This window comes from Ochlerotatus camptorhynchus, unplaced genomic scaffold (assembly GCF_037179485.1).
Source record: "Ochlerotatus camptorhynchus isolate MF236.1 unplaced genomic scaffold, CSIRO-AGI_Acam_v1.1 ptg000913l, whole genome shotgun sequence".
Classification (NCBI taxonomy): Eukaryota; Metazoa; Arthropoda; class Insecta; order Diptera; family Culicidae; genus Ochlerotatus; species Ochlerotatus camptorhynchus.
Window position 1 is genome coordinate 7611 of NW_027041362.1, and position 22850 is coordinate 30460.

Genomic DNA, 22850 nt, shown 5'->3' on the forward strand with positions numbered 1-22850 from the left:
TCAACCAGTGTTGTAAATTCAATTTTAAATAATTCAATTATTGCTTAATACTAAAACATCCAACAGATGTGTTCTCACTTGCTGACTTTTTGGGAAAAACCTGTAAGTGGTAAACTGTGGGTAAGAGAAGGGTAAGGACATGAGAAATGCGATAAAGGGAGAAGGTTTATTTACGCATACACAACATTCTGATTGGGTAGCGAGTTGCGCAAGCAGTTGAATGTTTGTAACTAGAACGTTCAGCAAAACGGACCAAGAGCAATATCGCTGCTAATGACGATTTTCAATTTGAGAATACCTCCCACATTGAATTTCATCTTGAACGAAGCCATCATCGTCATTGAATACTCAAACATCCGGAAAATAAATGCTAACTATCACCTTCTCTCTCATTCAGCATCTTCTGCTCTTGCAACTGAGCCGCCTTGTTGAATTGTCCGCATTCACAAAAAAACGAAGCCATCTTGGCATTAAATCGTCGTTAAACATTCAAGCAAACATAAAACTAAAGCTACCCATTTTTTTTTAATTTTCATTACGGAAATCGAATGACTATTAAGTAGCTTCCATTATATTTTATTTTGAAGATGCAGGATAATAATTGTTGTAACTTTACTTTAGTAATGTAATTTAATTTATTAAAAACAAATTAACAAAAGCCCGAATCGGGAAAGCAACAAAATGGACCGGTGCGAGTGCGTGCGCGCGGTCCACTTTGTCGCTTTCCCGAGCTTTTTCGGCCTTTCGTGATTCGGCCTTTTGTGTATTTCGGCCTTTTGTGATTCGGCCTTCTGTGATTCGGCCTTTTGTGATTCGGCCTTTCGTAGTACTCCCCATTTTCTCACTATGAACCTGTCATTTCTAGCCTATCTTAACTATTTAATAAAAGGAAACTATACCATATGGGTTACGCTCCCCCTAAGCGGGCCCTCCGCATTCTATCTCTGCCTTATCTCAAATGCCAAAGGTTTGAATGTATCAATATATACATTGGAAATGACGTTCAATCAAATAAACCCATACCCCACTCACTTGGTCAGGCTTCAGAATCGTCCAGTGGGCAGTGCGCTCTACACTCCAAGTTCCCTTTCTTTCAAATTCATCCCAAATTTTATATTTTACCCCTTTGAGTGTTGATTGATCACAATGAAACATTGTGACAGAGCACGGACTTGAGGTTACTAGAGTATTAAATAATCTAGGTCCTATTTAGGATTATATCTGAAAAATCCAAATTTGGCCAACGTCCACCCAAAATTCATTGTATTTTAAATGAATAAATGTTTTCAATTCGATGTCCAGACACATTAAACTACACTGACAGAATTTAAGAGACATTGCATTTCACACGTTAAAGCTGTCTTTTGAATTGATAAATTATGTATCTTGACGAAGTTTTTAACGGATTATTGTATATGGATAGCTGTCATAACGAATTATTGTAGCACGGAAAAAAATGTGTTCGCCACGATGGTGATGATAGATTTTTAATATTTGATTTAATAGTAGTAGATTTAAAAAAAAATGTAGTCCACAAAGGTTTGAGCCTCGCGCGTATTACGGATATAGAGGACTGAATTTAAAATTTGATTAAAAAAATGCAATTTTGAAGCTTATTTGGAAGATACCTTGAGGTTAGTAGTAAGTTTTCTGGCAAATGTTGGGGGTTCGTGAGCATTCCTGACATTGCTGATAATTATGATAGCCTCAGATTGCGGGGTTGCTAGTGAGTGTAATAGGACGCTTTGTTGATTGTTCATTAACTCTTGTCATAAGTGTTGTAAAAAGGACAAAAAGGAGAACTAAGAGGCGGATGTCTGAGCTTTTCCCCATTTGCTGAGAAGCAACTGTAAACCTAGAGGGAATTTCTACATGTAACTCGATTTTGTTTGTTATCCTGGTTAAAATGTCATATTTAATTATCTTAAAGATAAATCGTCCAGCTCAAACCTTGGTAGGGATAAGAGGTGGGACCATCATCATCATCATCATCATCATCATTTACATAGAAATGTTTTCGATGATGTTACTGTGTATTTGAACAATAATTGTTTGCATCTTACCTTCAAAATAGATTCCCTAATCGTCAGCGTGCAATAGTACCAAACTAAGAGAAACATAAATGCAAGTTCCAGAGCTCTAAAATAACAAGACAAAATGATGATAGAGCGATTAATTATAAAAAAAAAACCAATGTAACATTACCTATAGTTAACAACGATATTCAGGAACGACAAAAATAAGCCAATAACGTTCAAAATCAGTTTAAACTTTTCGTAGTCATCTTTGTAACGAACCTTATCGCTTCTATTCAAGATTGAGACATTGACGTCCCCAAGAATAATGTTTAAATAGAAACTATTCTTTTGCGGTAAGCCTTGTTCGATTTCATGCAATTGAGCCTTCCGTTTCAGCATGTTTTTGTTCAATTCCGCTAATGAATCTTTCTCCTCTGGAGTGAGCCTCTTGTCTTTCGTGCATCTGAAAATGAGATAAAAATATGCGTTAATAATGCTTAATAATTTATAATGAGACGAAAATAACGCGTTAACAAACGGTCATGCAGTCGAAAGCTCGCTTGGCATTGGTAAAACCTTGAGGTAGCTTGAAAACTAACAATGTCTCAGGGCGTATCTGCATCTTTAACCAAACGGGAAAGATGCACACCAGTGTTGCCAGGGGTGACGTGTGTTTGTGTGTGTATTTACAATCTAACTCTATCGCAACTCCAAATGCCCATTTCAAGAACGCAAGTATTCCGAAGCAATTGTCGTATACGATAAGCCCCGCTCCAATTCATTTCAAAGTGGGAATCATTAACCCTCATGTGATCGACAGGGTACCCGGGTACCTTTTCAGATTTCAAGTTAATAAATTATAAAGTTATTTTCACGACAGGAAACCAGAATTCAGTGACATCTTAGAACTCATGGAGTGACAACTTTTCGTGAAGAAAGATTTCAAATTGCTGCAAGGGGCTTCGAAAGGGGGGGTCGTGAAATTTTTTACCCTTAAACAGCTCGACAAGGGTACCCGGGTACCCATAAAATTGAACTGCTTGCTACTGCGGCCAATGTTAACCGATTCTGAATCTTTTGGCACTAATGGATTCAGAAACTTATCTTCTTTCTGGACATTGCCAACAATGTCCATCCGGAATAGTCTGGTTCCCAGAAATCCGGATTTTCTGTATAATGTTCCAGAACTAAAGCTGGGTTTAGATAGGGCAAGTCAATTGATAAAGTCAGTTGAACTGACTTGAACTCGAATTGAACGTGTAAACCATGCCATTCAACTGACTTGATCAACTCACTTGAATTGAAAAAAGTTGAACCAGGCTCAACTTTTCAAGCCAATTGAATTCAACTGAGTTGATCATTTGACTTGCCCTATCTAAACCCAGCTTAAGCATTTTCTTGGCACTTTCGCTAGAATTTTGAAGGAATCGATATCAAAGTATCAGAATTTCCTTCAAAAACAATTTCAGCTTACTTGAGAACCAGTTTAAGGTTTCTCCCCGAAACGGCCATTTCGGCGCAGGTTCCCATAGGGCCTCTAGTGGCCATAGAAGTGTTTTTGAAGAAACCCCTGCAATATGGGTATCCAAATTCAAGAATTTACAGCAGGAGACTGTTTATCATAATTTTGTGGTCATCCAAAGAATTCTCCCCGGGACGGCCATTCCGGCGCAGCTTCCCGTAGGGCCTCTAGTGACCATAGAAGTGTTTGGGAAGAAACCCCTGCAATATGGGTATCAAAATTCATGAATATACAGCAGGAGACTGTTTATCATAATTCTGTGGTAATCCGATGGATTGCCCCCGGAACGGCCATTCCGACGCAGGTTCCTCTAGGGCCTCTAGTGGCCATAGAAGTGTTTTTGAAGAAACCCCTGCAATATGGTTATGAAAATTCAAGAATTTACAGCAGGAGACTGTTTATCATAATTTTGTGGTCATCCGATGGATTTCCCCCGGAACGGCCATTCCACCGCAGGTTCCCGTAGGGCCTCTAGTGGCCATAGAAGTGTTTGGGAAGAAACCCCTGCAATATGGGTATCAAAATTCAAGAATTTACAGCAGGAGACTGTTTATCATAATTTTGTGGTCATCCGATGGATTGTCCCCGGACGGCCATTTCAGAGTAGCTTCTTGTAGGACCTCTAGTGGCCATAGATGTGTTTGGGAAGAGACCCCTGCAATATGGGTATCAAAATTCATGAATTTACAGCAGGAGACTGTTTATCATAATTTTGTGGTCATCCGATGGATGGTCCCCGGGACGGCCATTCTGGAGTAGGTTCCCGTAGGGCCTCTAGTGGCCATAGAAGTGTTTGGGAAGAAACCCCTGCAATATGGGTATTAAAATTCATGAATTTCAAGCAGGAGACTGTTTATCATAATTTTGTGATCATCCGATGGATGGTCCACGGGACGGCCATTTCGTATTATGTTCCCGTAGGGCCTCTAGTGGCCATAGAAGAAACCCCTGCAATATGGGTATCAAAATTCATGAATTTCTAGCAGGAGACTGTTTATCATAATTTTGTGATCATCCGATGGATTGTCCCCGGGACGGCCATTCCGGAGTAGGTTCCCGTAGGGCCTCTATTGGAGGCCTCTAGTGACCATAGAAATGTGTTTGTGCAATGTCATCTATATGTGCAACTACCCTACCCACTGTACCATTACAATTACAATTACAATAAAATTTAAATTAAACAGTGTCAATTGGCAATTAATTTTAAGGAATGTAGGAAATGTCGAAATTGGTATAGACGTGTTCTACAAAATTTTAACAGAAATAATTTCGGAAGAAATTCCTTTGAAGAAAAAAAGACGCAACAGCAACACACAAAATCCAGTCTGGTATAACAGACAAATAAGAAACTTGAAAAATCGGAAGCAAAAAGCACATAAAATTTATAAAAAACACAATAGTAGTAATAATTTATTAATTTATTTGGATCTATGCGATCAACTGAATTTAGCTATCAGTACTGCATTTGAAGAATATAATGCAAAAACAGAACATGAAATAAAGTCCTGTCCAAAGAACTTCTTTAATTACGTAAAAACCAAATTAAAATCTGACAATTTTCCTTCAATAATGCAACTCGACGAAAATGTCGGTGATAGCTCGGAAAAAAACTGCCATCTATTTGCAAAATTTTTTCAAGAAATCTATACGACATTTTCTGAAGAAGATCGCGACCGCGATTATTTTGCATTTTTTCCAGAATTTTCAAGGGACATTGGCCTCAATCAACTTCAAGTGCAGGATAGTTTGCAGGCTTTAAAAAATTTAGACTCCTCAAAAGGTCCTGGACCTGACGGAATTCCTCCAGTTTTTATTAAATGTCTAGCAATGGAACTCACTGCTCCATTGTTCTGGATTTTTAATATGTCCCTGGAATCTGGAACCTTCCCAAAAACTTGGAAAAGCTCATTCCTAGTGCCTATCTTTAAATCTGGCCGAAAATCTGACGTACGTAATTATCGTGGTATAGCCATTATCTCTTGCATTCCTAAACTTTTCGAGGCAATTGTCAACGAAAAATTATTTCTCCAAATCAAAAATAGAATTACTGACATGCAACACGGCTTTTTCAAGGGTCGCTCGACCTCGACAAATTTACTTGAATTTATAGACTATTCATTGAATGCAATGGATAATGGAAACCACGTAGAAGCTCTCTATACAGACTTTAGCAAGGCATTTGACCGCATAGACATACCAATGCTACTTTTTAAATTGCAAAAAATTGGAATTGAATCAGGGCTCCTAAAATGGCTTGAATCATATTTAACTAACCGCCAACAAATAATTAAATTCAACGGAAAGAAATCGAGTCCAATTCAAGTCACTTCAGGCGTCCCCCAAGGCTCTCATTTGGGACCTTTTCTTTTTATTCTATACGTAAACGACATTTATTTCATTCTCAAAAAACTTAAATGTCTTATTTATGCCGACGACATGAAGCTCTTTTTAGAAATAAGAAATGAAGAAGACATCAATATATTCCGGAATGAAATACACATATTCTACATATGGTGCAAAAAAAGTCTACTAGAATTGAATGTAAAAAAATGTAACTTAATATCATTTAGCAGGAAAAGAACAACTTCAAATATTTCAATTGCACTAGGAAATCAAAATGTAGAAAAATGTGAAAGAGTTAGGGATTTAGGAATTATCTTAGACTCTAAGCTAACTTTCATAGACCATTACAACACAATTATTCACAGGGCAAATAACATGCTAGGCTTTATCAAGCGCTTTTGCTATAACTTTCAGGACCCATACACAATTAAAACACTATATATCGCCTATGTGAGGTCAATACTGGAATATTTCAGCATTGTATGGTCTCCTTTTTCAATCACGCACGAAGAAAGATTAGAATCCGTACAAAAACAATTTCTATTATACGCTCTTCGTAAATTAGGTTGGACATCATTTCCTCTTCCATCATATCAAGCACGCTGCATGCTTATAAACATACAAACATTAAAAGAGCGTCGTGAATATGCAATGGTTTCATTTGTAAACGATATCGTTTCGCAACGCATTGACTCCACAGAACTTTTATCAAAATTAAATTTCCATGCACCTACTCGGCAACTCCGAAATCGAAATTTATTTGCCATAAAACATCATCGTACAAATTATGCAAAATATGGGCCATTAAACCGCATGATGGCCTCTTACAATCAATACTGCGAAACCATTAACTTTACAATGTCTCGGCATAAACTAAAACAATATTTTTACTCCATAAGGCATTATAACTCATAAAAAATAGGAAAGCTGACACTGCTTAATTTTTATTAAAGAAAAAATTATACTTTTAACCTTTTGTCCAAAGTTGACGAAATAAATAAATAAATTTAAGAAAACAAAACTGTATTCTAATATGTGCTAGTCTACGTTGGTTGACGAAATAAATAAATAAATAAATAAAATAAATATACAAAACAAAACAACAATAAATTAGTAGCTCGTATGCCTCCGCCATGGCAGGACGGCGATGCAATCGGCGCTTTTCATTGCTATCCGTCTCGATCGGCAATTGACAATTGAAAGATAAACAAATAAACACAACGTAGGGATCTCTCCCGTGCGCGATCAAAGTGTTTGGGAAGAAGCCCCTATAATATGTATCATAATTAATGACAGAACAGTTCGTTACTCGACGAAAAGTCGACTGAATTCTTTGTCAAAATTGACGCTCATATATGTCAGTCTAAGAGCACAGATCCGTCCGGACGGGAGCCACAAGTTGGCATCTGTCATATCTGCAAAAGTGGAGACATCAAGTGTAGGAAGACCAGGAAGATGTGAAGTCATGCTTAAGACCTGTGTGCAATCAGCACTGCCAATAAATTTACGATAAATGCTATTTTTTTTTTTTTTCGTTTGCTTTTTATGTGCTTGTAATTTTTTAACAATTTTTTATGAGGATTAAAAGTCCATAGAAATGTCAGTTTATTTTTAGCACAGTAAAGACTGCAAAAACTCCATACAACATTAATCCACAACGTTTATACCCCTAGAGAGATTGAACACCAGGAAAACTCAAGAAAATAAAAATTGCATGAGTTTTCATCCTGAATTTTTCACCACCACTCGATTATTCACTTGTTCTAAAAATGGCCATTTCATGGACATTTAGTCAGATACAAACAAATAATGAGAAAAGTTTCTTTTTTTAAATTTCAAAAAATAAAGAGCATTCTATCCAAGCCCATTCCGGGGACAATCTGTCAGATAGCCACGAAAATATGATGAATAGTCTACTGCTGAAAATTCATGAATTTTCATACCCATATTGTAGGAACATCCTTGCAAACAACTTCTATGGCTACTAGAGGCCCTCCGGGAACCTGCTCCGGAATGGCCGTTCTGGGGACAATCCATCGGATGACCACAACATTATAATAAACAGTCTCCTGCTATAAATTCATGAATTTTTATACCCATATTTCAGGGGTTTCTTCCCAAACACTTCTATGGGCACTGGAGGCCCTACAGGAACCTGCTTCGGAGTGGCCGTTCTGGGGTAAATCCATCGGATCATCACAAAATTATGATAAACATTTTCCTGCTAGAAATTCATGAATTTTGATATCCATATTTCAGGGGTTTCTTCCCAAACACTTCTATGGCGACTAGAAGCTCTACGGGAACCTGCTCCGAAAAGGCCGTCCCGGGACAATCCATTGGATGACCACAAAATTATGATAAACAGTCTCCTGCTGTAAATTCATGAATTTTGATACCCATATTACAGGGGTTTCTTCCCAAACACTTCTATGGCCACTAGAGCCCAACAGAAACCTGCTCCGGAATGGCCGTCCCGGGGACAATCCATCGGATGACCACAACATTATGATAAACAGTCTCTTGCTGTAAATTCATGAATTTGCATACCCATATTGCAGGGGTTTCTTCCCAAACACTTCTATGGGCACTGCAGGCCCTACAGGAACCTGCTCCGGAATGGCCGTTGTGGGGACAATCCATCGGATGATCACAAAATTATGATAAACAGTCTCCTGCTGGAAATTCATGAATTTTGATACCCATTTTGCAGGGGTTTCTTCCCAAACACTTCTATGGCCACTAGAGGCCCAACAGAAACCTGCTCCGGAATGGCCGTCTCGGGGATAATCCATCGGATGACCACAACATTATGATAAACAGTCTCCTGCTGTAAATTCATGAATTTTGATACCCATATTGCAGAGGTTTCTTCCCAAACACTTCTATGGCCACTAGAAGCCCTACGGGAACCTGCTCCGGAATGGCCGTTCTGGGGACAATCCATCGGATGATTACAAAATTATGGTAAACAGTCTCCTGCTGTAAATTCATGAATTTTGATACCCATATTTCAGGGGTTTCTTCCTAAACACTTCTATGGCCACTAGAAGCCCTACGGGAACCTGCTCCGGAATGGCCGTCTCGGGGACAATCCATCGGATCATCACAAAATTATGATAAACAGTCTCCTGCTGTAAATTCTTGAATTTGGATACCCATATTGCAGGGGTTTCTTCAAAAACACTTCTATGGCCACTAGAGGCCCTACGGGAACCTGCGCCGAAATGGCCGTTCCGGGGAGAAACCTGAAACCGGTCCTCAAGTATGCTGAAATTGTTTTTGAAGGAAATTCTGATACTTTGATATCGATTCCTTCAAAATTCTAGCGAAAGTGCCAATAAAATGCTTAGTTCTGGAACATTATACAGAAAATCCGGATTTCCGAGAACCAGACTATTCCGGATGGACATTGTTGGCAATGTCCAGAAATAAGATAAGTTTCTGAATCCATTGGTGTCAAAAGATTCAGAATCGGTCACAATAGTTCACAGTAGCAAGTATTTCATTTTGTGTGTACCCGGGTACCCTTGTCGAGCACATTAAGGTGTTTTTTTTTTGTCGATCACATAACGGTTAATAATGCACTGGCAGTTTCAATCAAGCGGTATTGCTTGATTGACGCGTATTCAATGAGTTGGAAAAGTTGTTTGTACCGATACATTATCGATGCTGATAATGTACTGAAATTTTCAGTATTGCGAAATTTGATTGACGCAAAATTAATGATTTTAAAAATTATTTACGATAGAGTTGCAATACATATTCAGGAACGAGCTCACCAAATTAGTATCCAGAAAAGCACGGCACGCCTTAACCAATGGGACTCTTTTCTTTCCAAGCTGATTTCACGGTCTTAATCACTAACACTGTCCCAACACGATTACTGAATACGTAAAAACTAAACTGGACTATAAATTTGGAAATAATTCAAACGAAAATTCTTCCGGATGGCGTCGCGCCACCAGTTAAACGCTGACAGAAGAGGATCGCGAAAACAAACACGTTTTCCAGTGTTTCCAGGGGTGGCGTGAACCAAAAATACATGTGATGACATGGCAAACCTGCCATGTGTAGACTAGAATCACAGAACAGATAGGTAACATGGGAATCAGAAAAGGAGGCATTTAAATTTCAATTGGTAGTGACACCTAGTGTTGGAGAGAACGGTTTTTACACTCAAAATTTATTTACACTTATACCACCTTTTACCATTTATACCAGCTGTACTGGTATATACAATTCAAACATACCCAAGATTCATAAATTAAAAGGTGTGTACACTTCTGTTCGTGCTTATGTATAGAGTGTTTGTAGTAAACCGATTGAATAAGTAAATCCGTTTCGAACGAAATATCTAAATTATGTAAGTTACGAAAACCGCGCGAATTCCGAAAGCCGTGCGAGACAACCGAAGCGAGAAAAAAAGGCTTATTGTCATTTAAAGAGTGCCACCAAAATAAATGTGATAGCCTATGTTAGCAAGTTGATTAATTTTGGTTTCCTGCCTAGATATTGTATCAAATTACTTAATTTAAATTCTTTAAATTTTTATCTATCATTTCAAGATTTCGCGACCGCACCGAACAAATCCTATGCTACATAAGCTCAAAAGCGTTTGACAAGCTCTACCGAATTGCGTATCACTTCTGCGTAAGCTCCGTAGACGTAGGCGCGTTGAATCCGACAGTCGGCAAAGGTTTAACCTGTACCAACACCGCTTAAGTAACGACCTCGAATCAGTAAAACCGTTTAGAGCTAAACATCTAAATTACTTAAGATACGAAAATCAGCTTATTATTACTTAAAGAGTGCCACTAAAATAAATGTGATAGCCTATGTTGGCAAGTTGATTAATTTTTGTTTCCTCCTTAAATATTCTACTTATTTCACTGTTGAACTTTGTTTCAATTTAGTTATTTTACCGCACGTATCAATCTCAAGATTTCACGACCGTACCGAACAAATTCTATACTACAGAAGTTCAAAAAAACTTTTGGTGAGCTCTACCGCATTGCGAATCACTTCTGCGTAAGCTCCGTAGACGTAGGCGCGTTGATTCCGACAGCCGCGAAAAGTTTAACATGTATCAATACCACATAAGGACAGAACGATTTAACGTAGGGTTTAGTTTATAGATTAACATTGACTGCTGTTTACAAATGTAAGTACTTGAACACTAAGAAATAAGTTAACTCAAATGCTTTAATCGCATATATAAGAGATTTCGCGTATTGAGAGAATAATATAGTAATCGAGTACAACAAACTCAGGGGAATACAATACCTCCAAAAGTTTAAAAGTTATTAATTGTCACATACCTCTACTTTTACTTATTTCCTAAACTATTCCTCTCCTTGTTAATCTACTTAGGGCCGTTTTCTTCACCCCCGCTTAAATCTTAAACCAGGCTTACCCATATAGTTAAACCTGGTTTAAGGCTTAAGCGGAGGTGAAGAAATCGGCCCTTAATGCTATTGGTCTGCTTGCGTTTTCTTATTAAAGTTCAAGACTAAATAAGAAGATTTATTCTACAACTATAAAGGTTAGTTGCCTCCCTAAGCGGACCCCCCGCATCTTAATTATTTTGTTAATCTTATCGTCATTAATGTCATTAGACTTTCTGAAGTTTCTTATTTAAGTTCATTAGATGATTATGATATCTCATTAGTCTAATTTAATAAATAATTGAAATCGCTAATTCACCTAATCAATCATAACCCATGCTTTATTAAGTACCTGAACTTGTGCTTGTAATCTAGTTTCAAGTACTTTTGATTTTGACACCTATTTATTATATCTTAGTTCGACCCAGGTAACGCCTTGATGTGACTAAAATGCTTCTTTTTGAAGTTAGTTTCCTAGCTGATTTTTAAATTGTATAGGGTATATGCTCCAACTATGCCCACACGCTTCCACTATGTCGCACTACAAAAATACGTATGGATATATGTCACAATAGAAGCACGCCAAAGTGGAAATCCCGAGCCATAGTTCAAACACTTATCCCAAATCAAAATGAAGCACATATAAGATTAGTTACAATTCCATGTACAAAAATTATGTTTAACATTGTTTCCTGAGTAATACTTTAATGAAAACAACAATGAAAGCTTGTCACGCAAATAGAAGAAGCACCGTTGGGTACTTTCTGAAATATTTCAATAGTATAATCCCCTTGCAAACCCAAATAAATCTATCTGCGTAAAAAACGTAAATTCTGCAAAGGCGATTTGTCAAACCACAAAGAGGATTCTTGCCACAAAGAATCAGTAAAATGCGTTAACTGTGGCGAGAATCCTCACCCTTTACAGGAGTGCCCGATGTACAAGCAGCACTCCGATAAAGTGCAGCGTTCAATCTCAGGACGCTCCAAGCAGACATATGCTCAAATGGTGAAGGCTGCATCAGCCGTCCAAGAGGCAAACCAATTTTCGATTTTGTCAGCTGAAGAATCGAACTCTGACTCATCCGATGAAGGTGATTCTACGGAGGTACACGCACCTTCAAAAATGGACGGATTCACAAAAAGAAAATGCCCCTCCCCGAAAGTGCGCCGTAAGAAAACTAAAGTCACCTCCAGAAGATTGGCAAATTCCCAGGGTAATGGGGATGAAAAAACGAAACCGAAGACTCCTGCTGAACCAATCCCTGGATGCAGCAGGAATTTTCCACCATTGCCCAAAAAAGATAATAAAAATAATAAAGCTGCTCCTCAAACTTTTCAAAAGAAATCCAAGTCCAAACGAGGTTTGCTAGCTTTTTCGGACATTGTGGAATTCATATTAAATATGTTCAACATACAAGACCCTCTTAGAAGCTTAGTTTCTGCCTTGCTTCCAACATTAGAATCATATCTTAAGCAATTGACTGTTTCATGACCCCTCCTTGCATCAATCATATCTTTCGATGGATAATTCGTCGAACGAGGTTGAAGATATGATCACTGTGCTACAGTGGAACTGTCGTAGTCTAGTGCCTAAACTAGACTCGTTCAAATTTTTACGTCACAATTCTGATTGTGATATATTTGCTCTCTGTGAAACATGGCTTTATTCCGATAAAGAACTCAACTTCCACGATTTTAACATTATACGCCTGGATAGAGACGATTCTTATGGTGGAGTACTTTTAGGGATCAAAAAGTGCTACCCTTTCTACAAAATTTCCCTTCCTGCTCTATCAGGCGTCGAAATCGTCGCTTGCCAAATAAATGTGAAGAACATAGACCTTTGCATAGCTTCAGTTTATGTTCCACCAAGAACCTCCATTAGTCGTAGTCAACTCTGGAATCTAGTTTCGATTCTTCCATCCCCAGTTTTAATTCTGGGTGATATGAAAACTCAAGGTACTGGGTGGGGTCAGCTATACGATGACAATAGAGCGGCTATTTTTTACGATTTATACGACGATTTCAACTTGACTATTTTGAACACTGGTGAAGCGACACGTATAGCAAAACCTCCGGCTCGAGAAAGCCGACTCGACCTATCTTTGTGTTCAAGATCGCTATCATTGGATTGTCTGTGGAAGGTTATCAATGATCCCCATGGTAGCGATCATTTGCCAATCATCATTTCAATTAAGTGTGCCCCTCACTCTGCAGAACCATTTCGTGTTCCATTTGATCTTACAAGGAACATAGATTGGCAGAAATATGCAACGGCGGTGACAATCGGTGCCGAATCAATAGATACGCTTCCACCATTGGAAGAATATCGATTCCTCGCCGACTTGATATGCAAAAGCTCACTGGAAGCACAAAAAAGAAAAGTTCCAAGTGCGCCGTTCAAAAGGAGACCAGCCACACCTGGATCGGACGAAGAATTGTATGTAGAAAAATCTGATGCTTTCAAAGCTTTTCGTAGACACAAAACCTCCACATACTTCGAGGAATATTCGAAGCTTGAAACAAAGCTGAAACAAATAATCAAAGCAAAAAAAAACGCGGTTATTGGCGCAATTTCGTCGAGGGACTCTCACGAGAAACCTCAATGAACACCTTGTGGAGGGTGGCTCGCAACATGCGTAACCGCTCATCTTCTAATGAGAGTGAAGAATACTCCAACCGATGGATATTCGATTTCGCTAAAAAGGTCTGTCCGGACTCAGTTCCAGCACAACACATTCTTCGAGAAGCGTCTCCGAACGGCAGCTCTCTGGATAGACCATTCACAATGCTGGAATTCTCTATGGCTCTTCTTTCATCGAACAACTCCTCACCGGGAAGCGATATGATTAAATTCAATCTTCTGAAAAATCTCCCAGACATCGCTAAAAGACGCTTGCTAAACTTATTCAATTCCTTACTAGAAAATAACATTATACCGCCTGAATGGAGACAGGTCAAAATAATAGCCATTCAAAAACCTGGCAAACCAGCGTCTGACCATAACTCATACCGTCCGATTGCAATGGTTTCGTGCATTAGGAAATTGTTGGAGAAAATGATCCTTCGGAGACTCGATCAGTGGGTCGAAACAAATAACTTGCTATCAAATACACAGTTTGGGTTCCGCAAGAGCAAAGGAACAAACGATTGTCTAGCACTGCTTTCCACAGATATTCAACTGGCCTTTGCACACAAGGAGCAATTGGCTTCAGTATTCTTGGACATTAAGGGGGCTTTTGATTCAGTTTCCATTGAAATTCTGTCAGACAATCTGCACAGATGTGGACTTTCTGGAATTTTAAATAATTTATTGTACAATTTGTTGTCAGAAAAGCAAATGAACTTTTCCCTTGGACAACTGACAACTTCCAGAATTAGCTACATGGGCCTGCCCCAAGGCTCATGTCTCAGCCCTCTTCTTTATAACTTTTATGTCAAAGATATCGACAACTGTTTGGGAGAACAATGCACGCTAAGACAACTTGCAGATGACGGTGTGGTTTCCGTAAGAGGTCCACATGCCGTGGACTTGCAAGGACCATTGCAAAGTTCCTTAGATAACTTGTCGTCTTGGGCTAGGAATCTAGGGATCGAATTCTCGCCGCAGAAAACTGAACTGGTAGTGTTTACTCGAAAGCGGTACCCAGCCCAAATGCAGCTTAATCTTTTGGGCAGAAACATTACTCAATCATTGTCTTTCAAGTACCTTGGGGTCTGGTTTGATTCAAAGTGCACTTGGAATACCCATATTACGTATTTGAAGCAAAAATGTCAGCAGAGGATCAACTTTCTCCGTTCAATTTGCGGCACATGGTGGGGTTCTCATCCGGCAGACCTCATAACGCTTTATAAAACAACTATTCTCTCTGTTCTAGAGTACAGCTCTTTCTGCTTACTCTCGGCAAGAAAATGTCACCTAATAAAATTGGAACGAATTCAATATCGTTGTCTGTGTATTGCTCTCGGCTGTATGCACTCAACGCATAACATGAGTCTCGAGGTTCTGGCAGGAGTAACACCCCACCCGAACCGTTTCTGAGAGCTCTCTCTCAGAATACTAATCAAATGCGGAGTGACGAACACACTTATAATTGAAAATTTTGAAGAAATTCTTGGGCTGAACACACAATCTCGATTTATGAGAATCTACCACCACTACATATCGTGACTTCATTCGCGTGATGAGTAGACTTATGTCCAACCACTACTCGCTAGATGCTCATCTCAATAGAATAAACCTCGTGGACAGCAACATCTGTCGGTGTGGAAACGGTTACGATGACATCGATCACGCAGTTTGGCATTGTACGGATAGTTACGCCGCCAGAGAGCGACTTTTAAATACCCTTGAGGCCCAAGGAAGACAACCCTATGTTCCTATCAGAGACGGTGTTGGGAACTTGCGATATCTGCTATATGCAGTCGGTTTATGTGTTTCTTCAAATGTCTAGTATAAGAATTTAATTCCTTTGTCTTTTGTCTATCTTTATTAGTTTTTGTTTGTCTTGTCCCCCCGTCTCGATGAGTCTCATCGTCGCCCACTGGTCACCCACCATAACCGCACTACCATTCATACTGGCGACAACGCTCTGACGAGACAACGAAACCTTACCCCCAAGCTCCTCCCCTGATCCTATCCTTCAGCAATGTACCTCTCTAACCTCGAGTAAGCCGCGAGTATTCGGCCCAACTCCTACTAGACATAGAATTAAGTGAATTTTGTTACAAACAAAGAACAATGAACTATCGGCTCCGTAAAGCTAACGCGATTGAGCCTTCCAAATAAACATACTAGTTAAAAAAACGAGAAAGTCATCCGGAGTCTCGAAAACCGCACCTCATGTCAAATCTGTTGGCACAACCATGCCAGCAACGAATGAAGTTAATGATTTGAATTAGTAGATTTGATACACCTGAGTACCTAACAGCACACGACCCCATGTAACTGACAGTAAAAATAAAGTTTTAGTTCCTACTCGTTTCTTCCAGACAACAGACGTTGTAGCATTACTCTCTCGCTGCGCATAATCCTCCGACAGTTTATGGGCCTGTGCGTGATAGAGAGTGGAAGAACAAAAGAAAATTCGACGCCATTTTGAGATTTCTGGGTTTTTTTTTTTTCTTACGCGAAAATTGTTAGGTTTTTCGCAAGGGGTGGTCACTCTACACACTTGTTTTGCGCCAACTTTTTTCTCAGTGTACCTCAGTGTGCCGCAGCTGTACCGGCAGTGTCAAGAAGTCATTGAACTGACTTTTGATTACTTGTGAATAATGCCTTGTTTGGCAACCCGGTATTTTAACAGTTCTTATATTTGTTTTGTTTTTCAATGTTTTCAAAAACGACGAGCTCCGTTGCTACACGATCCTTCTATCTTCGGTGGAAGGCCGACCCCGCACAACGAACGTCAATCATTAGTCAACCAACCCTTCTGGGAGCCGGCGGAGGAAATGGATTTGCACCGAATTTTTCACCGCCCGAGTATCATCCGTCGGAAAACTGGAAACCAACACCGGCCGGAACACACGTCGGACTGATGAAGGACGCACCGCTGACCTGAAACGGACCAGCCCATTTTCCAAGCTTAACTACTTGTCATAGTCCACCAACCCGTACACCCTGCAGGACAATTCGATCAGTTTCAAGGTCTACAGCGCCTCCAAGAACAATCGCTTCCCAGGCCAGCAAAAATCGCATTCTCCACTTCTTCAATAACCCACCCGTATGCCGTCCGAGGATCTGCTGCTGACTGCATTCACCACCAAGGACTGCCACCCGTCGCAAGTGCGAATGTTCCCGCTGAAATCGGGAAGTTCCTCCTCCGGATTGGTCGAGTTCCCGATCGTAGCCATGGTGGTGAACGTCATCATGAAGTGCAATCACAGCGCGATGATCACAAATGCACAAAACTCCCGTTCATTATGAAGCTGTGCTTTTCCTCCTCCAAGAAGATGAACGGTGCGTGGAGCAACGAGAACACCGAAAACACGTTAGCTTTGAAAGAGCGGAAGCTTTTTTTCTGAGAAAGGAAAGGATTTTCCTTTTTTTGTGTAGTTAATGTTATGATTCGTAATTATAATTTCTTATGGTGTTAGTTGGAAGTACAAAAAGGAACGAGAGTAAAAATTTGTTGAACTATTTGAGATTTTGCCAAGACGGTCCTCCAACATTATCACCCCTATTCTGTATTTCGTTTCGAACGAAATTCTCATACAAAAAAATATTTTTTTGTATGAGAATTTCGTTCGAAACGAAATACAGAATAGGGGTGATACACGATGGACGATGGTCGATGGAATGGTTGATGTAGCAGCCACCGCCATGGATGTATTCGAGCAGTTCGAATGGTCGGATGGTATAGTTTTTGTTTGGTTGTTGACTTTCCGATTAAAACTCAAGCACCGCTTGTCGTGACCGGCCAAGATTTCCAGCGTCGACCACGGCTACACAAATAAGCGATGCAGCTCGCACGGCTGCGGCTGATTCCAATGCTGCTGCTGCTTTAGTTGCTGCTGATGCCGTTCCTTCTGCTGGTCCGTCTCCTCTAAAATTCGTCAAAAAAGACGGACCAGCAGCAGCACTGGAAGCAGCCGCAGCCGTGGGAGCTGCATCGCTAGTTCGTGTAGCCATGGCCAGAAACCTCGCTTAGGTCAAGATACCGCTGGCAGCTGTTCTTCGTATGGGAGGAAATGTGGATGCGACTGTCGTCACGGGTGTAACGATTTTGAGAATCCATGGCGAGACTTGGTGGAGACTCACGGTTGTTTTGAAAATAATTTGACTAGGAGTGGCAACGTCAATAACAAATTTTGACACATGTACACTGCACAGGCGCAGAAAAAGTTCAGTGTTGCCAGTAACTTTGAAGATCATAAAAATTGTAACCATGGGTGCCAAACAACGTCAATGACTGCACCCGGGTGTGCCCCAGTTTGATTTTGGCACACTGTGTAGAGTGACCAACCCCTTGGTTTTTCGCTAAGTTTCGAAGGTTTTCTCGCGCAAATGGATGGCAATCGGTTCAACATCCAACAATTGAACGATTTCAATTATCCCACCTGGAAATTTAAGGTGGAATTGCTCCTCACTCGAGAGGATTTGTGGCGGTGCGTCGACCCCGGTGTCAAGAAGCAAGGGAAAACCGACGACGCCTGGAACGCGTTGGACTCCAAGGCTCAGTCCACCATCGGCCTCCTGATCTCGGATAACCAACACAGGCTGATCCGTAAGGCCAAGACAGCGAAGGAAGCATGGGACGAGATAAAGAAGCACCACGAAACAGCAACCCTAACCTCAAAAGTTTCGCTTCTGAAGCAGATCTGCGATAAACGTTTCGCGGATGGTGAAAATATGGCGGAGCACCTCTTTGCCATGGAGGATTTGTTCGAGAGGCTGAAGAATGCGGGACAGGAATTGGAGACAAATCTGCCGAGTTCCTACGACACGCTGACGGCCGCCCTAGAGAGCCGGTCTAACACCGACCTCAACGTCGAACTCGTCAAACGGAAGCTGCTGGACGAGGCCGTAATGCATCAAGGATCATCCGGAGATTTGGTGCTGAAAGTCGGAACTGTGCACGGTCGGAACAACAAGAAGAAACCTCTAATTTGCCACCGGTGCAAAAAGGAGGGCCATAAGCAGTTTGAGTGCCCGTGATTCGGACGGCGACCTGAAGCCGAAAGGAAAACAACAGAAGAAAAAGGAAGATTGTGTTTCGTTCGCGTTCGTCACCGGCGCGTGTTAAAGTTCCAACGGTTCGAAGCCGTGGGTAGTGGACTTGGGTGCGACGAGCCACACAGTTGCCGATCGGAGTTTTTTCAGTGAATTGAAAAGTTGTGACATTATATCTGTGACACTTGCCGACGGAAAATTCGCGAAAGTGGAAGGTCAGGAGTGTGGCACGATTGACTGTTGTGATGGAAATGGACTACCGAGAAAAATGAACATAAGTGTCGCGCTTTACACACCCGGTCTTGCCATGAACTTGTTGTCGGTGCCGGCAATAGTGAACAAGAACGCCGAAGTTTTTTCATGCCCGTGGGTGCCGAATCTTGCGTGACGGGACGACGGTATCCGCGGCAACGTTGAAGCGTGGGCTGTACTGCCGCTCTTCGCATGTCGGTCCCATAGTTGTTTTTGTCAAAACTGAGTTTTTCAATGCAAATGCTAGATAATCACGCATATTTTCACAATACTGGATGAACTCAACAACTTTGTTCTGAAAAAGTTTGGAAATACAGTCAAATTAGTTGTCCCATCACATAAGAAGCAATGGTACGAAGTAAACTTAAAACGTGATTTTCTCGGCTTACTGATTTTCGCTATGGGACGGACATGCGAATAGCGGCAGTGTACCACCTGAAGCAACCGGAGGAGGTCGTGTTGTCGGCCAGCAGCCACCACAACAAAGACTGCCAGCACGTCTGGTACAGACGGTTCGGGCACAAGGGACCCGACCGCGATCATCCGGATGAAGAAGGAGAGTGATGATGATGATGATGATGATGATGATGATGGTCCCACCTCTTACCCCTACAAAGGTTTGAGCTGGACGAGTTATCTTTAAGAAAATTAAATATAAACATTTTAACCAGGTTTGCAAACAAAATCGAGCTGGTTACAATTACAGATATAAATGTCCTGTTAAATATGTTATAGGCATCAACCAAAAACATTCAAAGGTGTAACTAGTTATCAAAAGTTCAAGTATAGTCCTCGACAATACTTCCATTTACACGTGACCTGGGATTTACACGTTTAAGCTTCCGCAGTGCCAGGACTATATCCAAGGAAACGACTTCCAGCCAACCCTTTACTAATTCAAGGCTTTTGCCACAATTTCCACGTATTAGTCATTTATACCTGTATTCCGCGCGCGAGGCTCAAACCATTGTAGACTACTCAAAGCTATTTTTACTATTAATACTACAAAATCAAACAACTAAAAATCCATCATCACCATCGAGGCAAACAATGTAGTTTTTTGTATATGCTACACAAATTACTAAAATGTCTTTATGACAGTCTCCATACAAAATAATCCGTTAGTGATAACTTTGTCAAGATACATGATTTATCCATTCATAAAAATTTAACTGCTCAATAAACAGCTTTTACATGTGAAATGCAGCGTCTCTTGAATTCTGTAAGTGTAGTTGCACGCTTGATGTGCCTAGGCATCGAATTGAAAACATTTATACCTTTGAAAAATAATGAATTTTTTGAAGCATTATTCAAAAGATGTGGTGTTCTTACTTCATCCGCGTTTCTAGTGTTATATCTATGAAAATCACTTCCTCTTTCAATCCGATCACACAAATATCGAGGCAGCAAACCGTTAACTACTTTAAAAATGAACACCATAGTCAAAAACACAATTCTTTGCTTCACTGACAGCCATTGCAAAGCGTCCAGCATAAAAGTTGAGGAAGTGAATCTATTACATCTTAAAATCAAACGCATTACTTTATTCTGCAAACGCTTTAATCTCGATATTTGTGTTTCATTGGCCAAAAATAAAATGGAAGGGCAAAAGTCTAGATGAGGGGAGATGATTGATTTGTATAACTGTATTTTACTACCAATAGTTAAATCGTTTTTCAAGCGACATAGAATTCCATACTTCTTGGCAATTTTCTTGATGACATTGTCAATATGAGAATTGAACTTGAGTTTGTCATCAATAATCACGCCAAGATATTTAGTTTCCTGAACGCGATCAATTGTCTCATCATCAATAACAACAAAGACATCATCATCTACACGCTTCCGCGAAATTACCATGAATTTAGTTTTACTTATATTCAATTTCAATTGTTAATACTTCAACCATCTACTTAGAGAACGCAAATCTTCATTCAAGCGTGAAACGGCTTCTTCTAAATCTTTAGCTGCAATGAATAACACAGTATCGTCAGCAAAAAGATTAATATCACAAAACCGTAAAACTCGTCGCATGTCATTAATATACATAATAAATGATTAAAAAGAAAATACAATAATTTGACAGCTGGTTCCAAACTATGAAGCTGAAACTTGCTGAAGAATCAGTAGAAACGGATATAAATAAATTTACTGTTGTTTCAGTAATATTTTGTTGAAATTTGCTGGAAAATCAGTTAAACGTTGTCATTTACATATGTGCTGCAGCTTCAACAATACATAGGGTTAACTACCCCATTTCCGGCCTATTAAGCACAAACCGCATTTAGTCTTTCTTAACCTAGCGCAGTTTAGCACCAAACGAAATGTTATTATTACTGATGGCTTCCAAATTTATTTACCTTTTCGTACGTACCGTAAGATTTGATAAAGAGAAACGAATCGTTGAGATATTGTCAAAAGTCTAACACTGCTTCTTGACGCCAAACTCGGCCTACGGATTATAAAGTCGGCCTAACACATTGCAACGCCATTGAAACGCCAATGAATTCACTTCGGCCTATCGGATGAAGATAAAAATTGATTCGGTCATATTACGCGTTCTCATTGACTTCGTTCGGTAGCTTATTAACTAAAGTATCGTACTAAACGCATAATTGACTTGTTAACTCTGAGATCATGGATTTATTAGAAGTTTTCTGCTCGATAGGCCCAAAATGGGCGATTAGGCCGAAGTAGTTCTCTACCCTAACAGCAAATTCAGTAAAACGCTGTCATTTTGGCAGAAGTTCGAATTGCTGGAAGTTTCAGCAACATTATTTTGCTGGAAGGTTTGCTGATCTTTCGCCAAGTTCAAAATCAGCTAAATTTTGCTGATTTCCATTGATTTAAATTTGGTGTGTACATAATGTTGCCTCTAATTGCAGCCAAAACTTCAAGGTTGCATGAAAATCACTCTGAAGCGACTTTTCTCAAAGCTGTTTACAGTGAGTACAATTTTTAATCTTGAGCGGATACAATTATCTTATCAGTGTATGCTTATTTCTTAAACCCAAGTGATTGATGCCCAATTTCGTAAACGAACAAGGGGACGATCTAATCAGCAAATTGAAGAGGCGATAAATCAGCAAATTTGGGCTACTCACAGTTTTATGCTTTTGGAAATTTGCTGCATCCGATAACGTTGATGTTTTATTTGTTTCGTACATTGCTCCTGTAGTTGCTCTAAATTTTCCAGTAAATCTAAATAGGTTGAATTTGTGGTCTGGAATAATAAATACGAATTAAGTTATTTATGCAGCATATACGTTATGATGTGTAATAATACCTCAAGACTTTTGTACTCATTTGACAGATCGGTCCACTCTTTCACGTACTCATCTAAATTCACTTCCATATTGCCGGAAAACTATCAATTTACGAGGATTTTAAGATTTCTCAACACAACATAAATTAATCACTGATTTAGTATTTATAGAATCAAGAGTTACAGCGACACATTTTATTAGTAGTCAACCACCTTTCCAGACACTATACACACAACACGGCGCTGAACGGTAATGTGAGGAGAGTCGAAAATACGGTCACGCAATGAAAGGTATTTCTCGCGTCACTTTTCAAATAGACCAATGTATCATATCCACCATTTTGAGAAAATCGAAGTTGAAGTTCAACAGATTATTATTTTAACTGTTT

General features: G+C 39.8%; 1 protein-coding gene across 1 annotated transcript; it reads right to left on the minus strand.

Moving 5' to 3' along the window:
* Window positions 1-1982: 1982 nt before the first annotated feature.
* LOC135715439 (transmembrane protein 120 homolog) lies at window positions 1983-22678 on the minus strand. Its single transcript, XM_065238716.1, has 4 exons — window positions 22483-22678; window positions 22301-22419; window positions 2206-2481; window positions 1983-2139 (listed from the first exon to the last, which is right to left on the minus strand). The coding sequence occupies exons 1-4, from the start codon at window positions 22549-22551 to the stop codon at window positions 1998-2000; spliced, it is 606 nt and encodes a 201-aa protein (XP_065094788.1). The 5' UTR covers window positions 22552-22678; the 3' UTR covers window positions 1983-1997.
* Window positions 22679-22850: the final 172 nt, after the last annotated feature.